Source organism: Apium graveolens, chromosome 7, assembly GCF_009905375.1.
Source record: "Apium graveolens cultivar Ventura chromosome 7, ASM990537v1, whole genome shotgun sequence".
Lineage (NCBI taxonomy): Eukaryota > Viridiplantae > Streptophyta > Magnoliopsida > Apiales > Apiaceae > Apium > Apium graveolens.
Genome location: NC_133653.1, coordinates 214,428,265 through 214,444,564, shown reverse-complemented (window position 1 = coordinate 214,444,564; position 16,300 = coordinate 214,428,265). Strand labels below are relative to the sequence as shown.

The following is a 16,300-nucleotide window of genomic DNA, read 5'->3' as shown; positions in this document are numbered from 1 at the left end:
TACATATAATAAGAATAAATCTATTATAATTCAAAATTGAAATACAGATCTAATAAAATACATTATAAATTATATTTATTTCATTTATTCTTTTATAATATTTAATAATCTGTAAAACAAACACAATAGGTAATTAACTAAGAAATTGAACTATAATTATATATTCTTTTTTTTGACACAAAAGAGAAGATTGCATTAATAAGAAGAATCAGACAGCAAAGTCTCTAACATTAGGTTTGGAGGAGACGTAAAAGTGCTTTCGCAATCTAGCAAACAAGGTAATCTAGCCACCAAGTGGGCTGTTGTGTTTGCTTGCCTTTTAGCAAATATAATAGACTGAATCATAACTCGACATTTATCTAAAGCAAAACCAACTTCCAGAATATTATCATGCGGCCGCTTAATCGCTTGAACAACTAATAGAGAGTCAGACTCAACCTCGACATTCTGGTATGGAAGCGAAGCCAACCAATGGAGACCCTCACGGATAGCAAGCACCTCGGCTTCAAGAACCGAACTAACCATCCCCAACTGTTGAACTTTCCCGACAATAAACTTTCCTTGATGGTCTCGTAGGAAAAGCCCTATGGAGAATGAACCCTCTCCAACTTTAAATGATGCATCTGTGTTGAGTTTGAAAGATCCTGTAGCAGGAGATTTCCATTGATGGGGAAAAGTCTGACAGTTTATAATGGAGGTAGTAGTCATTGCAGCTCTATTGTCCTTTGCCAACTTCCAATCAGAGAAGTATTTAGCACTCCAGTCCATTGCAATCTTGCTATTAACTACTTTATTCTCCCAGACTCTCTTATTCCTGAAAAACTAAATCCCCCAAAGAACTTTGGCTATTAAGATTAACTCCTCATGACCTGTTCCATTCAGTTTCTGCAGAAGCCAGTCAGGGGCGAACTCCACCATGCTCTTGTCAAGAGTCAAACCAACATATTGCCAACAACTCACAGCAAAGGGACAACCAAAGAATACGTATAAAAGATGTTCTACATCCGAGTCACACATAGGGCAGACGGTTGGAAGATGCACACCTTTAGCTCTCAACTTATAGCGAACTGGAATGTTGTTACAGTAAAATCTCCAGAGGAAAGTTTTGACCTTGTGAGGCACGTTTATTCGCCATAATATGCTCTAACCTTTGTTAGGAAAGACACCCGTGGTGCCCAAGTTCTTATCACACCATTGTTGATAGCCTGACTTGACCGTATACACCCCGGTAGGAGATCTGGGCCATGCGACACGGTCCTGCACAGTCCCATGAGGTATACAAGTTTGAAGAATTAAGCTTGCATCACTCGCAGAGAAGAACTCCATAACCTTGGCAGCATCCCAGCTTCTATCGTTATTATTGATGAATTCAGACACGGGAATGTTAGAGACTCCATAGTCAATAGACTGATCAACAGTAAAGTCGACTTTGTTTCTAAGCCACGGATCCTTAACTGCATTGATATACAACCTATTTCCAAGCACCCACCGAAAACCATCATACAGAGCATCTTTCGCATTCATTAAACCAGCCCAAATAAAGCTTGCCCCCGTTTGATGAGTAGCATGCAAAAGATGACAGTTAGGAAAGTAACGAGCTTTGAATATGCGAGCAACAAGCGACTGAGGTTCCTTGATAAGTCTCAAACACTGTTTACAATCAAAGCTATATTGAAACCGTAGAGACTTCGAAAACCCAGGCCTCCCTTATGCTTGGACACACTCATGTCATTCCATCCTAGCCAGTTGATACCTCTGTTTTGTCTAGGTTTTGAATTCCACCAATACTTGTTCATAACCCGCTCCATCTCCCGACACAACGATTTAGGCAACAAAAAACAGGACATGCAATAGGATGGAATAGATTGAGCACCATTCTTGATTAGAATAGTTTTCCCTGCTTGAGAGATACTCTTCGATTTCCAACCTTGAATTTTCTTCCATACCCTGTCCTTTATGAAACCAAACACCTTTTTCTTTGACCTCCCCACTAATGACGGCAAGCTCAGATACTTACTGTCATGCAAGCTGTTAGTGACTCCTAGAATATTTGAGAGCTTCGTTCTTGTCTGCTGTTTAACGTTTAAGCTGAAGTGTATTCCGGACTTTTGAAAGTTCTCAAACTGTCCCGACATCCTCTTATAGGCGTTAAAGAGATTCTTGATGGTGATCGATTCCGTACGATTAGCACGAAAAAATAGAAAACTGTCATCCGCAAAAAGAAGGTGAGTAACTGTAGGAGCTGCTTGGCAGATTCGAGACCCATGAATATGACCTTCACTTGTTGCTTTACTCAAGCTAGTAGACAAACCTTCTACACATAGAAGAAACAAATAAGGGGATAGAGGGTCCCCCTGGCGGAGACCCCTTGTGGTTTGAATAGGACCAACAGACGTGCCATTGAAGCAGAACTCGTATGATACAGTCGATACACACATCATTATCCACGATATCCACCTCTGGTTGAAACCCATCACACACATCCTTTCCTTCAAGAATCTCCATTCAACCCTGTCATAGGCCTTACTAATATCAAGTTTCAGAGCGATTTCACCTTCTTCTCTGGCTCTTTTCCTCTGCATATGGTGAATTAACTCAAAAGCAACCAATACATCATCGGTAATGCTCCTACCCAAAACAAACGCAGACTGGTGCTCTGAAATAAGAGATGGAAGGATCACTTTCAGTCTGTTTGCTAAGACCTTTGCCAAGATTTTGTACAACACACATTGCAAAGAGCAATTGGACGAAGGTCACTCATGCAGCTTGCATTCTCTTTCTTAGGTATAAGAACCACGTTAGTATCATTTAAGCTTGATGGGAAAGAGCAATTGGCTAACCAATCTTTGCAACAGAGAAATACTTCATTTCCTAAGATAGCCCAGAACTGCTAACCAATCATTTAATCTTGTTCAATCTTTTGTTACAAAATCTCTCTGTATGTGTCACCATGCCACACCTAAAATAGAGATCACATAGCCTTTCATATTTGCACTGCACAATGTAATCTGCTCCGCTCTTTCGACATATCTTCTTCTTCCTCTTCAATGGCCTTCTCACATCAATTTTAATTCCCAGCCTCATGCATTCACGCATATGCTAGTGTTGTTATTTGGATCGTAAGTCAGAAACGAACCAAAAAAGTCACCAAGTTGTTTGCCTACTACTTCATTCATCAAACTGTTTGGCAAACCATGCAGTTGAACCCAAATAGAAAGCTCAAACAGTGGTACCTCTAGGGGATCCTCCCCTTTACCAATTGTGTTAATGATCAGCACTGCTCCATCAAAAGATCACGGACCTTCAGACATAACCCACTGCATATCATCAATATGATAGAACTGGAATAAGAAAATACCGGGCTTCGGATCTTTAATGTTGATTCCACGAATAGGACGCCATACATCTACAAGTTTCGATTTCATAGCTCTAACATTGAGATTCTTCTCTGTCAAAAACCGTCCCACCAGATACATCTCAAACTTGTTTGTTACCTCTTTAACCTCCTCCCCAAAATATATCCCCTCGTTTTACTCATCCTCCAAATCCATGGTAGCCATACGCTCATTAATATCCTCCACCCTTGCCATGCATGCAAGACAAACTGAACTCTCACAACTCAGAGAGAGGAGAGAATAACAAAGCTCTCACACAGGAGAGAATTATATATTATATCTCGCCAGTTTTAAACATGGTTTTCCATTAGTTTTTGTTATGCTCTAATTATTTATTCTTAAATGATATAAAATAATGTTAATTAGTGTTATATATAATACAAGTAACAATTATCTTAATAAAAAATAAATATAAGTAACAATCAACAATTCATTTGTTAATCGGGTTAAAATAGTATCATTTTCTTAAAAAAATTTGAAATGGGTATGTTTGATTTAAAATATTTTTGCATAGATAATTTTAATTTTTATCTTATAAAATGAGGAATACATTTAGACTGAATTTATATATAAAATATTACATATATTTTATTTCATTTTGTAAAATAAAAAAATTACGGATTGTCTTTGAAAAAATTTAGTGTACATGAATCATTAAAATATAAAAACTAGGAATAAATATATTAATAATAATAAATTATTACAATTCAAAATTACAAATATAATAAAATATATTTAAAAGTACTATGACAATTGGTTAGTAAACAAAGTATTATGACAATTAAATGTAAAATATTTTTTCGAAATCATTATTAGAATAGAAAAAATTATATAATATTGCTACAAACACGACATGATAAAATCCCCAACAACTTTTCAATCTTTAATCAAACTCCTGAAAAGAAAATATATAAATAAAAGAAAAATAATTATGTAAATATATTATGTGATATGATTAAAATATTCTTTTTACAAATTTATAATGTGAAAAAATTAGATAACAAAGAAAGAAAATAAATTATAACACATATGTAAAAATACAATAATAACTAAATATATAAGAATAAAAAGTACAATTTTTTGAAAATAATATTATTTACGAAAAACATAAAATGTATTCTGAAAATAAAAATATTATAAAAAATTTAATTAAATAAATAAAAAATATTAAAAAAATGATGATTATCCCGTGCATGACACGGGTACAAAGCTAATTTATCAAATGGGGGTATTGATTGTTTTTGGGGGACGACCCAATGCTAAAACTGTGCTAGAGAGTTTGAAAATGAAGAGAAAAGAAAAGAAAAGATAATGTGTTTTCGAGTTTTTTGGTTAGAGGAGAGAAGTGATCAGGAGAGAAAATTTCCTATAATTTCCCCCCAAAATTTTCTTCCTAAAAATGGAAGATTTGGAAAGATGCTCTCATATTATCTTCTTTTTTCATAGTCACTTTTTCTTCTTTTTACAAAACCCGGGAGCACACGACTAATTATTTTCTTCTGCTATTTCTCTTCTCATTTCTTCTAAAAAATTTATTATTTTCTTCTACTATTTCTTTTCTCTTCACTTCTTTATCTTCCTTTCTCTTATATTCTAAAAAATCTCTGGAGTACAACGTAAAAGATAAATATTAGTATGTAATAAGATAAGAAATTTAAAATTTATAAAAAGTATACAAAAATAAATAAATATAATATTGGAATTTAAGTACAAAATATTTAAAACTGACTACCACACTAACAATAACCTTTTCTTATTGTTATCGCAGTTTTATGTTAAGATAATTATTATTATTATTTTTTGAGAAAATGTTAAGATAATTATTAATTTATTTAATTTGATCGAAAAATATGTATATTATGATTGAAAAATATGTATATTATGATTAATGGAGGGAATGGATTCATAAAAAATAATTATAAGTTTTTGTATAAGGTAATTTCCAAAAATCTCCTTGAATTAGAAAATTAGTTTCAGAAATTTAAATTCTAAATTTAGAACTACAAGTTAATTATGTAGCCAGTAGCATATATTTGTTCCGAAACAAATAAACAGATGACTGGTATGGTATCCATAATAAAAATATCTTGGGAGAAAAAGAAGAAGGTAATTCTAGAAAGAAATTACAAGTAAAAAAAGGCATTGATTGAGGGGATGATATCACTTGAATCCACGTGGCATCATGGTCATGTTCATGTAATAAAAAATCCATACACTTGCCATGCATTGAATCATTATCCTTGTAAGTTGTAACTTCACTTCATTGACCCCTATATATATATATCCATCTTACACATGTATCTATCTCTTTGTGTGATACAAATTTCATTTTATCTTTTTTCTCTTTGAGTTGTTTTTTTTTCTTTTTCTCTCCCTGTAGACTCTACAGGAGGTTGTGGAGCCCATTACTGGTCCTCTGCTTTGCTGGATTCAAGCTCTCTCTAGTATTGGTTTTCTTAATGGTGTTTTGTCTGAACCACACTTCTTAACCCAATCACTCTTTTCAGACAAGAACCAAACTAAACTGTCAAGAACTAGTTTAGTTTTGTTGGGTCCTCAGATCTGTTTCATTTAGTTTCAGATCTTCTGGTTTTTTCAACTTCTTAAGGTTAGTTTTTTCAGCAACTTTTTTTAATGTTGTTGATGTGTTTTTTTGATTAGAATTATAAGATTGGTAATCTTTGTGTGCTTGGAAGTCAAGAGTTTGGATATTTTGTGTTGGTTTGACATTTTGGATTTGAACTGTTTGATCACACAATTGTTGTGAATTTGACCACTTTAACTTTATGTATTTTATTATTTATATATACATGTAAGACCACTTTAGTTTTAAGTGCATAAAGATTAAAGCTTTATAGTGTTTAATTGCATAAAGATTGTAGATTTGTTTGTATATTTGATGGGGCTTAGTTTGTTTAGGTTTATCAAGTCATGCTTGTGTTAAAGTTATGTTTTTTATGGAGTTTTGTGCATGTTAGATTGTTGTTTTGTTGGCTTTTCATGTGAAACTCTAATTGTGATGGTCAATTATTTGTGTGATGTTTTTGTAGAGTTTGGTGCAAATAGAAGTTATCATCAAGGTGGAAACTTGAGGGAGTTTTAGGCAATTCTTGATTGAGGTCATTACCAAATGTGGACCATTAGGAGTGTTATCTAAATGAGGAGGTATGTTGACCGGATTAATGAACTTCTTGAGGGCCTGTTTCAGGCCAAGGTCAGATAGTTATGTTAAGAGTTCTGATGCCGTGGGGCGCCAAGATGGGCTTCTGTGGTACAAGGATTCTGGGCAACACTTTAATGGCGAGTTTTCGATGGCTGTTGTTCAAGCCAACAATTTATTGGAGGATCAGAGTCAGCTCGAATCAGGTTGCTTGAGCTTGCACGAGTCAGGACCGTATGGTACTTTTGTAGGAGTTTATGATGGACACGGCGGCCCCGAGACATCACGCTTTATCAATGTTCAACTCTTTCAGCATCTAAAAAGTAAGTCTCTTTTGCTCCAACAGAGTTTTAAGTCATAGTATTGGATATGTAAGTCTTTCAAGCATCATTGATTGATTGTTTATTCCTGCTACTTTGATATAGGTAGAGTACAAAAAGAGCTTTTCTTAAAAAATTATACTAAATGAAGATAAACTGTGAATTTTTGTGGATACCGATGCTTACTTTCAATTTGAGCCTTCATTGATGAGCCAAATTAGTAGCGACTTGTTTCATGCAAGTTTTTGTTTTAATGTGAAACCTTAGTAAATTTGATATGTTCCTGAAAAACTTTCTGCTCTAGTGCGGGGAACCAAATAGTGCGACACAACCAAGGAGTCGTTGATTTATGTGGTTTGAGTTTCTCTTACTTCTCCGAGGGTTTGAGGTTTGAGCATCTGTCTGTATTTTGCAGAATTCACATCTGAGCATCAATCCATGTCTGAGGAGGTTATCAGAAAGGCATTCCATGCAACAGAAGAGAGTTTTACCTCTATTGTTCGCAAACAATGGCCAATACAACCACAACTCGCAGCAGTTGGGTCCTGCTGTTTGGTTGGAGTGATATGCAGCGGAAATCTTTATGTTGCAAATCTTGGCGATTCCCGTGCTGTGTTAGGTAGACTTGTCAAGGCAACAGGGGAAGTTCTTGCAATTCAGCTTTCAGCAGAACACAATGCGTGCATCGAGTCTGTGAGACAAGAGTTACATTCTGTTCACCCAGATGATCCCCAAATAGTGGTTTTGAAACATAATGTATGGCGAGTGAAGGGTCTAATACAGGTATGTTCTCCTGCGGTTCAAAATCAATTTTGTTATAGTAGAGAGGCATCCATCAATTTAAGCATCTTAGTAGTCTGGTGCTCAAGTCCCTGTTAAGGACATTACAGGATCTGAAATTTCATTACAGGCACACAAAAGTTTTTTTATTCACCCTAATTTTAGAGAGAAGAGAGTATGCTTTTGAAAAATCTCAGGAGTGAAAATTATTGTAATATAGGTTCCTACTTTCTTGTTGACATCTTTTTTCCCGAGTAAATTTTTAGTTTGATCATTCCAAATGATGTGTTTTGTTACCCCTTTCTTCTATCTACAATGTTGCATGTTCAGCTCCTGTCGTAGATGCTACTGCTATTTTATAAATGTATCCAATGATTGATTATGCATCTCTTTGTTGGTCAAATGTTTTCTTCATGTGTTTGGTTATGATGTTCTTTATTTCTTAGAGAGAGCTCATTCAGAGTAATATAAGTAATAACATGTATATGAATTTTTTTCACTTGCAGCGAGTCTCTAAAAAACTTGCCTTGACACCTTATAATAATACAATCTCAAAGATTAAATATTCTTGTTCTTTGGCAGATCTCAAGATCCATCGGTGATGTATACTTAAAGAAGGCTGAATTCAATAGGGAGCCATTATATGCCAAGTTCCGGCTCCGTGAACCTATTAAAAGGCCAATTTTGAGCTCTGATCCATCAATATCGGTGCACCAGTTGCAGCCTCATGATCAGTTCATTATATTTGCATCAGATGGTCTATGGGAGCATCTTAGTAACCAAGAAGCAGTTGATATAGTTCAAAAGAATCCTCACAATGTAAGACATATAATTCTAGATACTACCCTTTTTCCTCGAGTATGTTTTGCTGTCGTATGTTCTTTGGTCATAAAGTTTAGATCGGTGACAACTCATATCGGTATTAACGTTTCCAACTTAAAGGTGTAATCAATTTTATTCAGTTCAGTGCAAATATAAATTAAGGAATCTTGTCTAGCATTCACCGCTACTTGAGTATGTATACATTCGACATATATAATGGATAAAAAATTGTATACTAACTATGATTCCATTACCTTAATGCAGGGAAGTGCCAAGAGATTAGTAAAAACTGCTATGCATGAAGCAGCAAAGAAGAGGGAGATGAGATACTCCGATTTGAAAAAGATTGACCGTGGAGTACGACGACATTTCCATGATGACATCACAGTAATTGTTCTGTTTCTGGACTCCAATCTTGTGAGCAAGGCTAGCACAGCAAAGGGTCCGAACCTGTCTGTAAAAGGGAGTGGAATAAGTCTTCCTTCTAGGATTCTTGCCCCTTCAGCATGACGCCAGCGATGTAGAAAATGGCTAATTGTCGTCTGTTGTACTATTTTCATGTGAATACGAGGTAGCTTCTTTAAAGACGAGACGGGAACATATGCTGTCGATCCTTTTAAATGTACTCCTTTTAACTTTTTTATCCAAGAACTAATACCAATGGGTTTAGCTTATATATGCCAACCAAGAGAGAATTGACAGTCATGATAGAGTTTAATTACCTTTTCAATTCTACCTTCTTCCTTTTGAAAAACTTGCTTGCTCTGCGCTACATTTGGCTGTGCTTTATAGTTATAAATTTCTTGGTTGGTTATTTTAATTCTTCAAAGACTGAGCATCTGCATTTCTTCAATATAGTCATTCTAGTGACCGAAATGAAAAATCCTTAATAGGGCCTAATTACTTGGATGAGAATGGTAAAGAACTTCTCTTTGGCATTCTTGACTCGTTTAGAGATTTAATCGTAGTTCTTCTGTGTGACGGTATGTTTTATGAATATTTCTGTTTGTTTTTGTGTTTACAAGTTTTCTATAGCTGAGTTGGTCCTGTCAATGAAGTAGTAGTCGTCTTGCTGTAATTTCTCTCGAAATCTATCCGTTTATTTTAACGCTGTAGCCATCAAAATTTTGAATCATTTTACTTGCTAAAATGACAGACTGAAGTTTAATAAATAATATTTATTTTGATTTCCTCCCTAGGTCTCTAACTTATAATTTTTTTATTTGCTATAATACTATTTAAATACCGATATTAATCTCAATTATAGAAAAATAGAAACAGAAAGTTCAATCTTTCATTTTTTTTCATTTTATTACGATTCCTAAATTATGCCACCTATACAATAAATGACCGAAATAATATCATATTCAATTTTCTTTTTTATTATTTTAAAATCTGATTGTGCTCATTATTTTAACTAAAAGAGTAAAACGATTTTTCATAACTGTATTCTCGTATGACTTTTTTATTAAATTGGATTTTCATTAGACAACTTTTTATATTTTACTGGAGTAAATAATTATTTTCTAAATTTGAAATAACTAGAGAAAGAAAACCAAAAATTTGACTAATAAATAACTCAGGTAAGTATTGATGAAATCACTTATTTTGTGACCAATCAATTTTTCACATTTCATTCAATCATATTAAATAAATTAAAAACTATAAAAAATCTATTATTTTTCCTACAACTTAACATAAATAATACTTAAATTACCATATAAACTGAAAGTGGATAATAGGTTTGGGACAACAAAGGAAATGCGGTAAAAATGAATGGGAAGGAAGGATTATAATTTAACGAAAATGAAATAATTATGATGGAAGATGATGACAAAATACAACCTCAAATAACAAAAAAGTTCGAAAAGTGTAATTTGCGGACTCCTGGACACAGTTGGGGTAACCGGAAGAGCACTTGCTAGTACAAAAGGCATCCATTGAAGCTCCCCATGGCCAAAGTTGAATTCTATTCCAACAGGAGGATTCTGCCCCACCAGGTGAATACTAAAAGTTTTGTAAAATGTAAAAGCTTTGTGTTTTTATCTTTATATTACCAATAAGAGGAAGAGCAGCAGAAAATAAAATCATATAGTTTATCAAACTGTTTGTCAAAAAGATTCTTACACTACAGAAAACTGAGAACAAGATATCTTGATTCTTGGTCCAAGCATGCTTACCAATGGTAGTTACCATAATGTAGAGTTAGACTTTCAGCATAAGTGTTGAGAGGGAGAGGAAATATTGGTTTGTTCAAAGACAAGGTTGAAACAGAAAAGGAAAAACACAAGAACAGCATGCTGGGAAAATTAAGAATCGCGTCAAATGGTTTCATGCAGGGCTGTGTAGAGTTTTCGAGTCCTCAACAAATGTTTCCAAGTCTTCTTCAAATGTCTCTAGAGCTTCGCCGTTACAGTCTTACAGAGAAGGAAATCACAACGTTAAGAATCCTTCATTTAAGGAGATCTACCGTGTTAGAGAAGATGGTACTAGATGACATACTATAGCAACAGAAGTTTCCTGGTTTCGAGACATCGAGAAGCTGCACTAGTTTTATTATCTGTTGTGCCGAAGCAGTTCATGAGGCATATTCATTTTATATTTAGTTCTTGTTAGTAGCCATAATCAGTTTCTAGTATTGCAGATTTTATGAAGTTGCCCAAATTTTGTTTAGGACAGTTCCATGTTTGCTGATTCCTTAAATCTTCATTAGCCAAATCCCAATTAGTTGTGAAGGGATGGACATTAAGGTGAGAATTTGTGTTACTAGTCCTTACACAGGAAAGTTTGTGCACTGACCTTATTTTCCTCCAAAACAACTGAATGCAAATTGCTAGAAAATGGTTATGGAGAGGGAGTTAACTTTGCACATCCATGTTATAAACTATACTCTCAACACAGCTAAGTTATCTATCATGTTTAAAACTAGGCTGATAGTTCTAGGTTTCGATGTTCCATTCATGATTGAGGTATAATGTAAAATAAAGCTGTACAATTATCTTACCATTTCAAAGCATATGTTTCAACTGATGTGATGTTCTAATATTCTATTTGCACAAATACATATAATTACACATCTTACAGAAGCAAATGACCAGCATCTGAAAGATTTAATGCACTTTTATTATCGCAAGTACAAAGAAACCAAAAACTGAGAGAAAATAATAAATTCGCTCACAACTGTAGCAGGGGAGTGTACACCAAGAAATGGAACAATGTCGACCTGTAACCAGTTCTCAACAGCTGACCCCACAACTGCGCCAACCGCAAGCCCTCCAATTGTAATTAGACTAGCCTTCCCTGTAAAAGATACAAAGCAAACATCACTGACTGGCATATGCAGCAAGCTCCGTAAACTAAATAGTTTTTGACTCAAAGTAATCCGAAGTCCATTACTTTTAAAGATGTTTAATGAAATGGAATGCAGATTAACAAGATGCACATGTATCTTATTAATAAATTGTTATATGATTTTCACTTCACAAACCGTATAAATTATTACAAGAACAATACCTTTCTATCAAATACTAAGGTGGCCTAGGTTTATCCAATTCAAGTGACGAGGTCATATAGAAAGCTTTAACATATACTATGGAGTAACCACTGAATAAATGAAGGATTTAACATATATCGGATAGTTGATTACCGATATTATTTTTAGGATCTCCTTAATTCTTTATTTCTCCTACAAGATTTTATATCTAAGTGTCAATTGGTTTTATAAATCTATAAATAATATTTTGTACACATATAAAGTATAACTATAGGTAAAGTTCATAAATTATAAATATAAAAGGCTAAAAAGGCACGCATCGGACTCCCACCTCCAAAAAATCCCCTTTATTCTTGCCAAAAGAACTCATGTGGTAACTTTTAAATGATTCACTCAATCAACTAACATCCTTGAAATTCACACTAGTTTGATGTTTCGCACCCTGTTAGTCGTGCTTCAAAAGTCTAAATGAGAATCTTCATGTGATGGAAGAGGTATAAAACAATTAAATAAAAGAAAAGCCAGCCAGTTTAAAAGACACCATTTAAAAAAAACGTCTTAATCATTCCTTTACCTAGCTTAACGTTCTTTTTGGTCATGAAATATAAGGATGCCGCAAAACTAGATGCTACAACCAACCCAGAAACATCAGCTCCGCTGTATACACCTGTTGATGATGTAGAACCTCCATTTGCATAAGTTAGCACCATTAGAGCTCCATATACTCCAGCTTGTATGCCCAGATCTGTGGTAGATGGTGATTCAATCGAAACTGGAGAGTTTTTCATAGTTGATTGCAACCACTTTGGTGCTGATCCCAGTCGAGGAGCAGCAACAGGTTTAACATCAGCATATCGAATGCTACTGTTGACAACTTTTCCAGCTCTTCGTTGTGAGAAGCTCTGCATGAGTAACATATCATATGCAGCCTCTACCTGCAAATTCATTAATAGTAACAGATAGTAAGTATGATGATAATTCTGTGAGATTTCCTGTTAGATGATAAATCAGTGAGTAAACGATACAGATGACATCTGCAAGAAACAGAGACTCCGGGTTTCGCATCCGACTTTGTCATGAATTAATAATTGTTGTATAGAAATATATCTAATTACCAAAAAAATGTTAAAAGATTATATGAAAAAGGAGATAATATGTACATTTAACTTTGTGACCTCAACACTAGAACTTAGTAGATTAAAAAACATAGAATTGAAGATGACGAGTAACATCTTTGTTTCAGCAAGTAATTCCCGAATTTTCAAGTTGCAAGGATGAAAGATAACTCCTGAAACCATGAACTACCTTCAATTGATGCCTAAAACTATACCTAGTTTGTCTAATGCATATTGGCATATAAAGGGTTTGACCTTTGACATTCACCACTTCACTACCTTAACAAAAACACAGGATTTACTCATGAGACTATAGTAGATACTTAAGTACACTAGTAGTATAATTTTATTGGACAGTAAGCTGTATTATATTATGCAAAAAGATAATAACTCACAGTAATGGGATTCAAGTTCAAAATGTAGATATATCGCTCCCTAAAAGAAACAGAATCTAGCAACATTGTAGTTAAACAAAGTTCTCGAATTTCTACTTTTTCTTCCTTCTCTATCCCATTAATTTAGTCCACAAAATTTGAACATATCCCCAAGAATTTAACAGCTGCATATGCGTTCTCATTTTTCCATGATTCTCATGGAGAAAGTATTGCATTTTAGATGAAGTTGTGTAAGCAATACGCGGATACTATATAGATTATACTTGAGTTAAGAACTGAATCAGTTCTTAGGTACGAAGACGAGAAATTAAGCCTAATCACGAATGTGAAGAGGCCATCCAATAAATTGACGTGCCTCCATAAAACATTAATATTAAATAATACATATTCATCAAAATTATAAGCTACAAACTGGCAATTCGCATTATCTAAAATCCATATACATCTGTAGTGCCTCCAAGGGATGCTAAAAACACTACGCGAATATGAAACACATATAGGGAAGTTCATAATTAAGTATATATTCACCAAAATCACTACAATAACACCATCCTCCTTATCTCACAACACACACAAAACCATCATAACTACATAATCAACTACCACGACAAGAAATTAAAAGTTGGTACGGTGGTTGAGCTCTTATTTTATTCCCTTGCGGGAGATTAAGAGTTCAATTCCTGGTGCGCGTGTGTGTAATTTAATTAGCGAAAACAAACAAGAAGAAATTGGACCTGAGCAATAGAATCTTGGTCATCATCTTTACAGCCAGCAAGAATAGATTTTTTAGCTCTAAGAATATCATCAAAGCTAGCTCCTTCATCCACACCCAACAATTTTAAAGCAGTCTCCACTGACATCTCAGATGGAGCTGAGTCATCAGCACGTGAGCTAGCCAAAAACACGCCTAATAATGATCTATGGCTCAAACTAAGCGCCGTGGCTCGGTTGTTGAACAGTTTGTCGAGATGGGTCTGTTTTAATCGACGCGCCGGTGAAATGGGTCGTCGGAAATCACGGCAGAAGATGGCGCGGTTGGGCCGGACCGAGAGAGTTGTAGTAGCCATTTGTTTCAATGATGATTGGGTGGTTGCTTTTCTTTATTGCCTTCTGCTTGTTTTTTTTGCTTGTGGCGAAGTCAAAAAATAATAATAATAATAATAATAATAAAAGAAAGACAAATTTTGCAAGCAACGGCTTTGATTAATTTATTGGTATTAGTTTCCTTTTCTACAGATTAAGGCCTATATATTTTACAATCTAACATGTAATGATATGAAATGTGTGGTATTATTTTGCAATACAAAATAAAATTTTAAAGAACATATAAAAATATAGAATAAAGTGAAGATCACCAAAAGAAAAATACGAAAAATATAGTACAAATCAAATTAAAAAACAAAATACAAAAAACCCAAAACAAAAATACCGAACACATAAAAAAATAATAGAGGACACAAAACAAAAAATACATAACACATTAGAAAATAAAAGAGGACACAAAATAAAAAATACAAGAAATTGGGACACAACCAAAATTAAAGAACACGTAAATTTTTTACATAATGTTGGAGAGAATCACAGAACATGAATAAAAATGAGAGAACACTAGTTCCCTTTTCTCGAGATTAATTTATTTTTGATTTTCGGGTGCCTAACAATTTGTGTGTCAATTATTTAATTTGTGTGGGGATGTTTTGTTTGGTACTGTGTAATAAGACCTATACTTAGACCCCTAAAAAATACTTTGTATTTTAGAATTAACATGTAATGATATTGAATGATTATTTTGCAATACAAAAATAAAAACTTTAATGAGCATAGAAAAATATAGAATATAATGAAGATCACAAAAAAAATATAAAAAATATAGAGGACACAAAACAAAATTTCAAAAAACAAAAATATAAAGAACACAAAAAAAAACACATCCTTCACTATAATACTTGAATTAACAATATTATTTAGTTAATCAATCACATATTTTTTATAATCACATATTTTCTATTTAAATGGAAAGCCACATCTAACAATTAAACCAACATATTTTAAATTACTACTTTCATATATATTTTTATGAGTCTAATTAGATATGTAGTTAACCAATCAGAAATTTAAATTATTTTAGACCAAAAACTCCAAATCAATCACATGGACTTTTATATTTAGTTAATAATTCTAATTTAAATTTAGTAGTTACTTATTTTAACATATTTATATATTTTATTTAAAAAATTATGAGATTATATTTAATCTTATTTAATCTCTATCTTGAGTTTTAAAAATTAGATTTTGACGGACTTACAGCTCACACGAAACTCACGAAATTATATTTAATTTAACGATGATTTAAATTATTAACCAACTAAAATTATCACAAAACCAAATAGAAAATACATGTACAAATTTTGCATTAATATTCCGTTATAATTAGTATGTCTACTTATTTTTTGTTTAAATCATAATTACGTTTTCATTTATATTTAGGATACCTACTATTTTTGGTTTAAATCATGAAAATATAGATATTTATTTAATTTTATATTGAACATATATTCATCTATTTAATTCAAGATCTAACAACTCTTTATAATAGTTTAAGAAATAAAAAATAATAAATTTGTTTAGCAGAAAAAATACCGAGTTTTGTTTAATTTTATTTTCGCTCTATTGTTGGTTCAACAAATTAGATTTTGACGAATTTACAGCTCACGCGAAACTCAGAAAATAAACTTTAATTTAGAGATGGTTTATACAAATTTATGTTATATCAATAAGAGAGCACATAATAATTATAGACCAATCACATTATAATAAAAG

The 16,300-nt window shown here is 33.3% G+C and overlaps 3 protein-coding genes across 3 annotated transcripts; 1 reads left to right on the top strand and 2 right to left on the bottom strand.

Annotated features, from left to right (window-relative positions):
• Positions 1 to 822: 822 nt before the first annotated feature.
• LOC141674462 (uncharacterized) lies at positions 823 to 1,524 on the bottom strand. The gene is made up of 2 exons (XM_074481169.1): positions 1,149 to 1,524; positions 823 to 1,067 (listed from the first exon to the last, which is right to left on the bottom strand). Exons 1-2 carry the CDS (start codon positions 1,522 to 1,524, stop codon positions 823 to 825), a joined length of 621 nt encoding a protein of 206 aa, XP_074337270.1.
• Positions 1,525 to 5,699: 4,175 nt separating this feature from the next.
• LOC141672917 (putative protein phosphatase 2C 28) lies at positions 5,700 to 9,210 on the top strand. Its single transcript, XM_074479615.1, has 5 exons — positions 5,700 to 6,003; positions 6,446 to 6,878; positions 7,291 to 7,658; positions 8,238 to 8,474; positions 8,742 to 9,210. Exons 2-5 carry the CDS (start codon positions 6,563 to 6,565, stop codon positions 8,985 to 8,987), a joined length of 1,167 nt encoding a protein of 388 aa, XP_074335716.1. The 5' UTR covers positions 5,700 to 6,003; positions 6,446 to 6,562; the 3' UTR covers positions 8,988 to 9,210.
• A 2,231-nt stretch (positions 9,211 to 11,441) lies between these two features.
• On the bottom strand, positions 11,442 to 14,608 carry LOC141672918 (uncharacterized). Its single transcript, XM_074479616.1, has 3 exons — positions 14,215 to 14,608; positions 12,545 to 12,905; positions 11,442 to 11,777 (listed from the first exon to the last, which is right to left on the bottom strand). Exons 1-3 carry the CDS (start codon positions 14,545 to 14,547, stop codon positions 11,602 to 11,604), a joined length of 870 nt encoding a protein of 289 aa, XP_074335717.1. The 5' UTR covers positions 14,548 to 14,608; the 3' UTR covers positions 11,442 to 11,601.
• Positions 14,609 to 16,300: the final 1,692 nt, after the last annotated feature.

Coding starts and splice junctions, on each gene's coding strand:
- LOC141672917 (XM_074479615.1), top strand. CDS start 6,563: ATGTTGACCGGATTAATGAACTTCTTGAGGGCCTGTTTCAGGCCAAGG. Junction 6,879..7,290: donor ACTCTTTCAGCATCTAAAAA/GTAAGTCTCTTT, acceptor TGTATTTTGCAG/AATTCACATCTGAGCATCAA. Junction 8,475..8,741: donor TTCAAAAGAATCCTCACAAT/GTAAGACATATA, acceptor ACCTTAATGCAG/GGAAGTGCCAAGAGATTAGT.
- LOC141672918 (XM_074479616.1), bottom strand. CDS start 14,547: ATGGCTACTACAACTCTCTCGGTCCGGCCCAACCGCGCCATCTTCTGC. Junction 12,906..14,214: donor ACCAAGATTCTATTGCTCAG/GTCCAATTTCTT, acceptor ATGAATTTGCAG/GTAGAGGCTGCATATGATAT. Junction 11,778..12,544: donor CAAAAAGAACGTTAAGCTAG/GTAAAGGAATGA, acceptor TATCTTTTACAG/GGAAGGCTAGTCTAATTACA.
- LOC141674462 (XM_074481169.1), bottom strand. CDS start 1,524: ATGAATGCGAAAGATGCTCTGTATGATGGTTTTCGGTGGGTGCTTGGA. Junction 1,068..1,148: donor GGGTGTCTTTCCTAACAAAG/GTTAGAGCATAT, acceptor ACAACATTCCAG/TTCGCTATAAGTTGAGAGCT.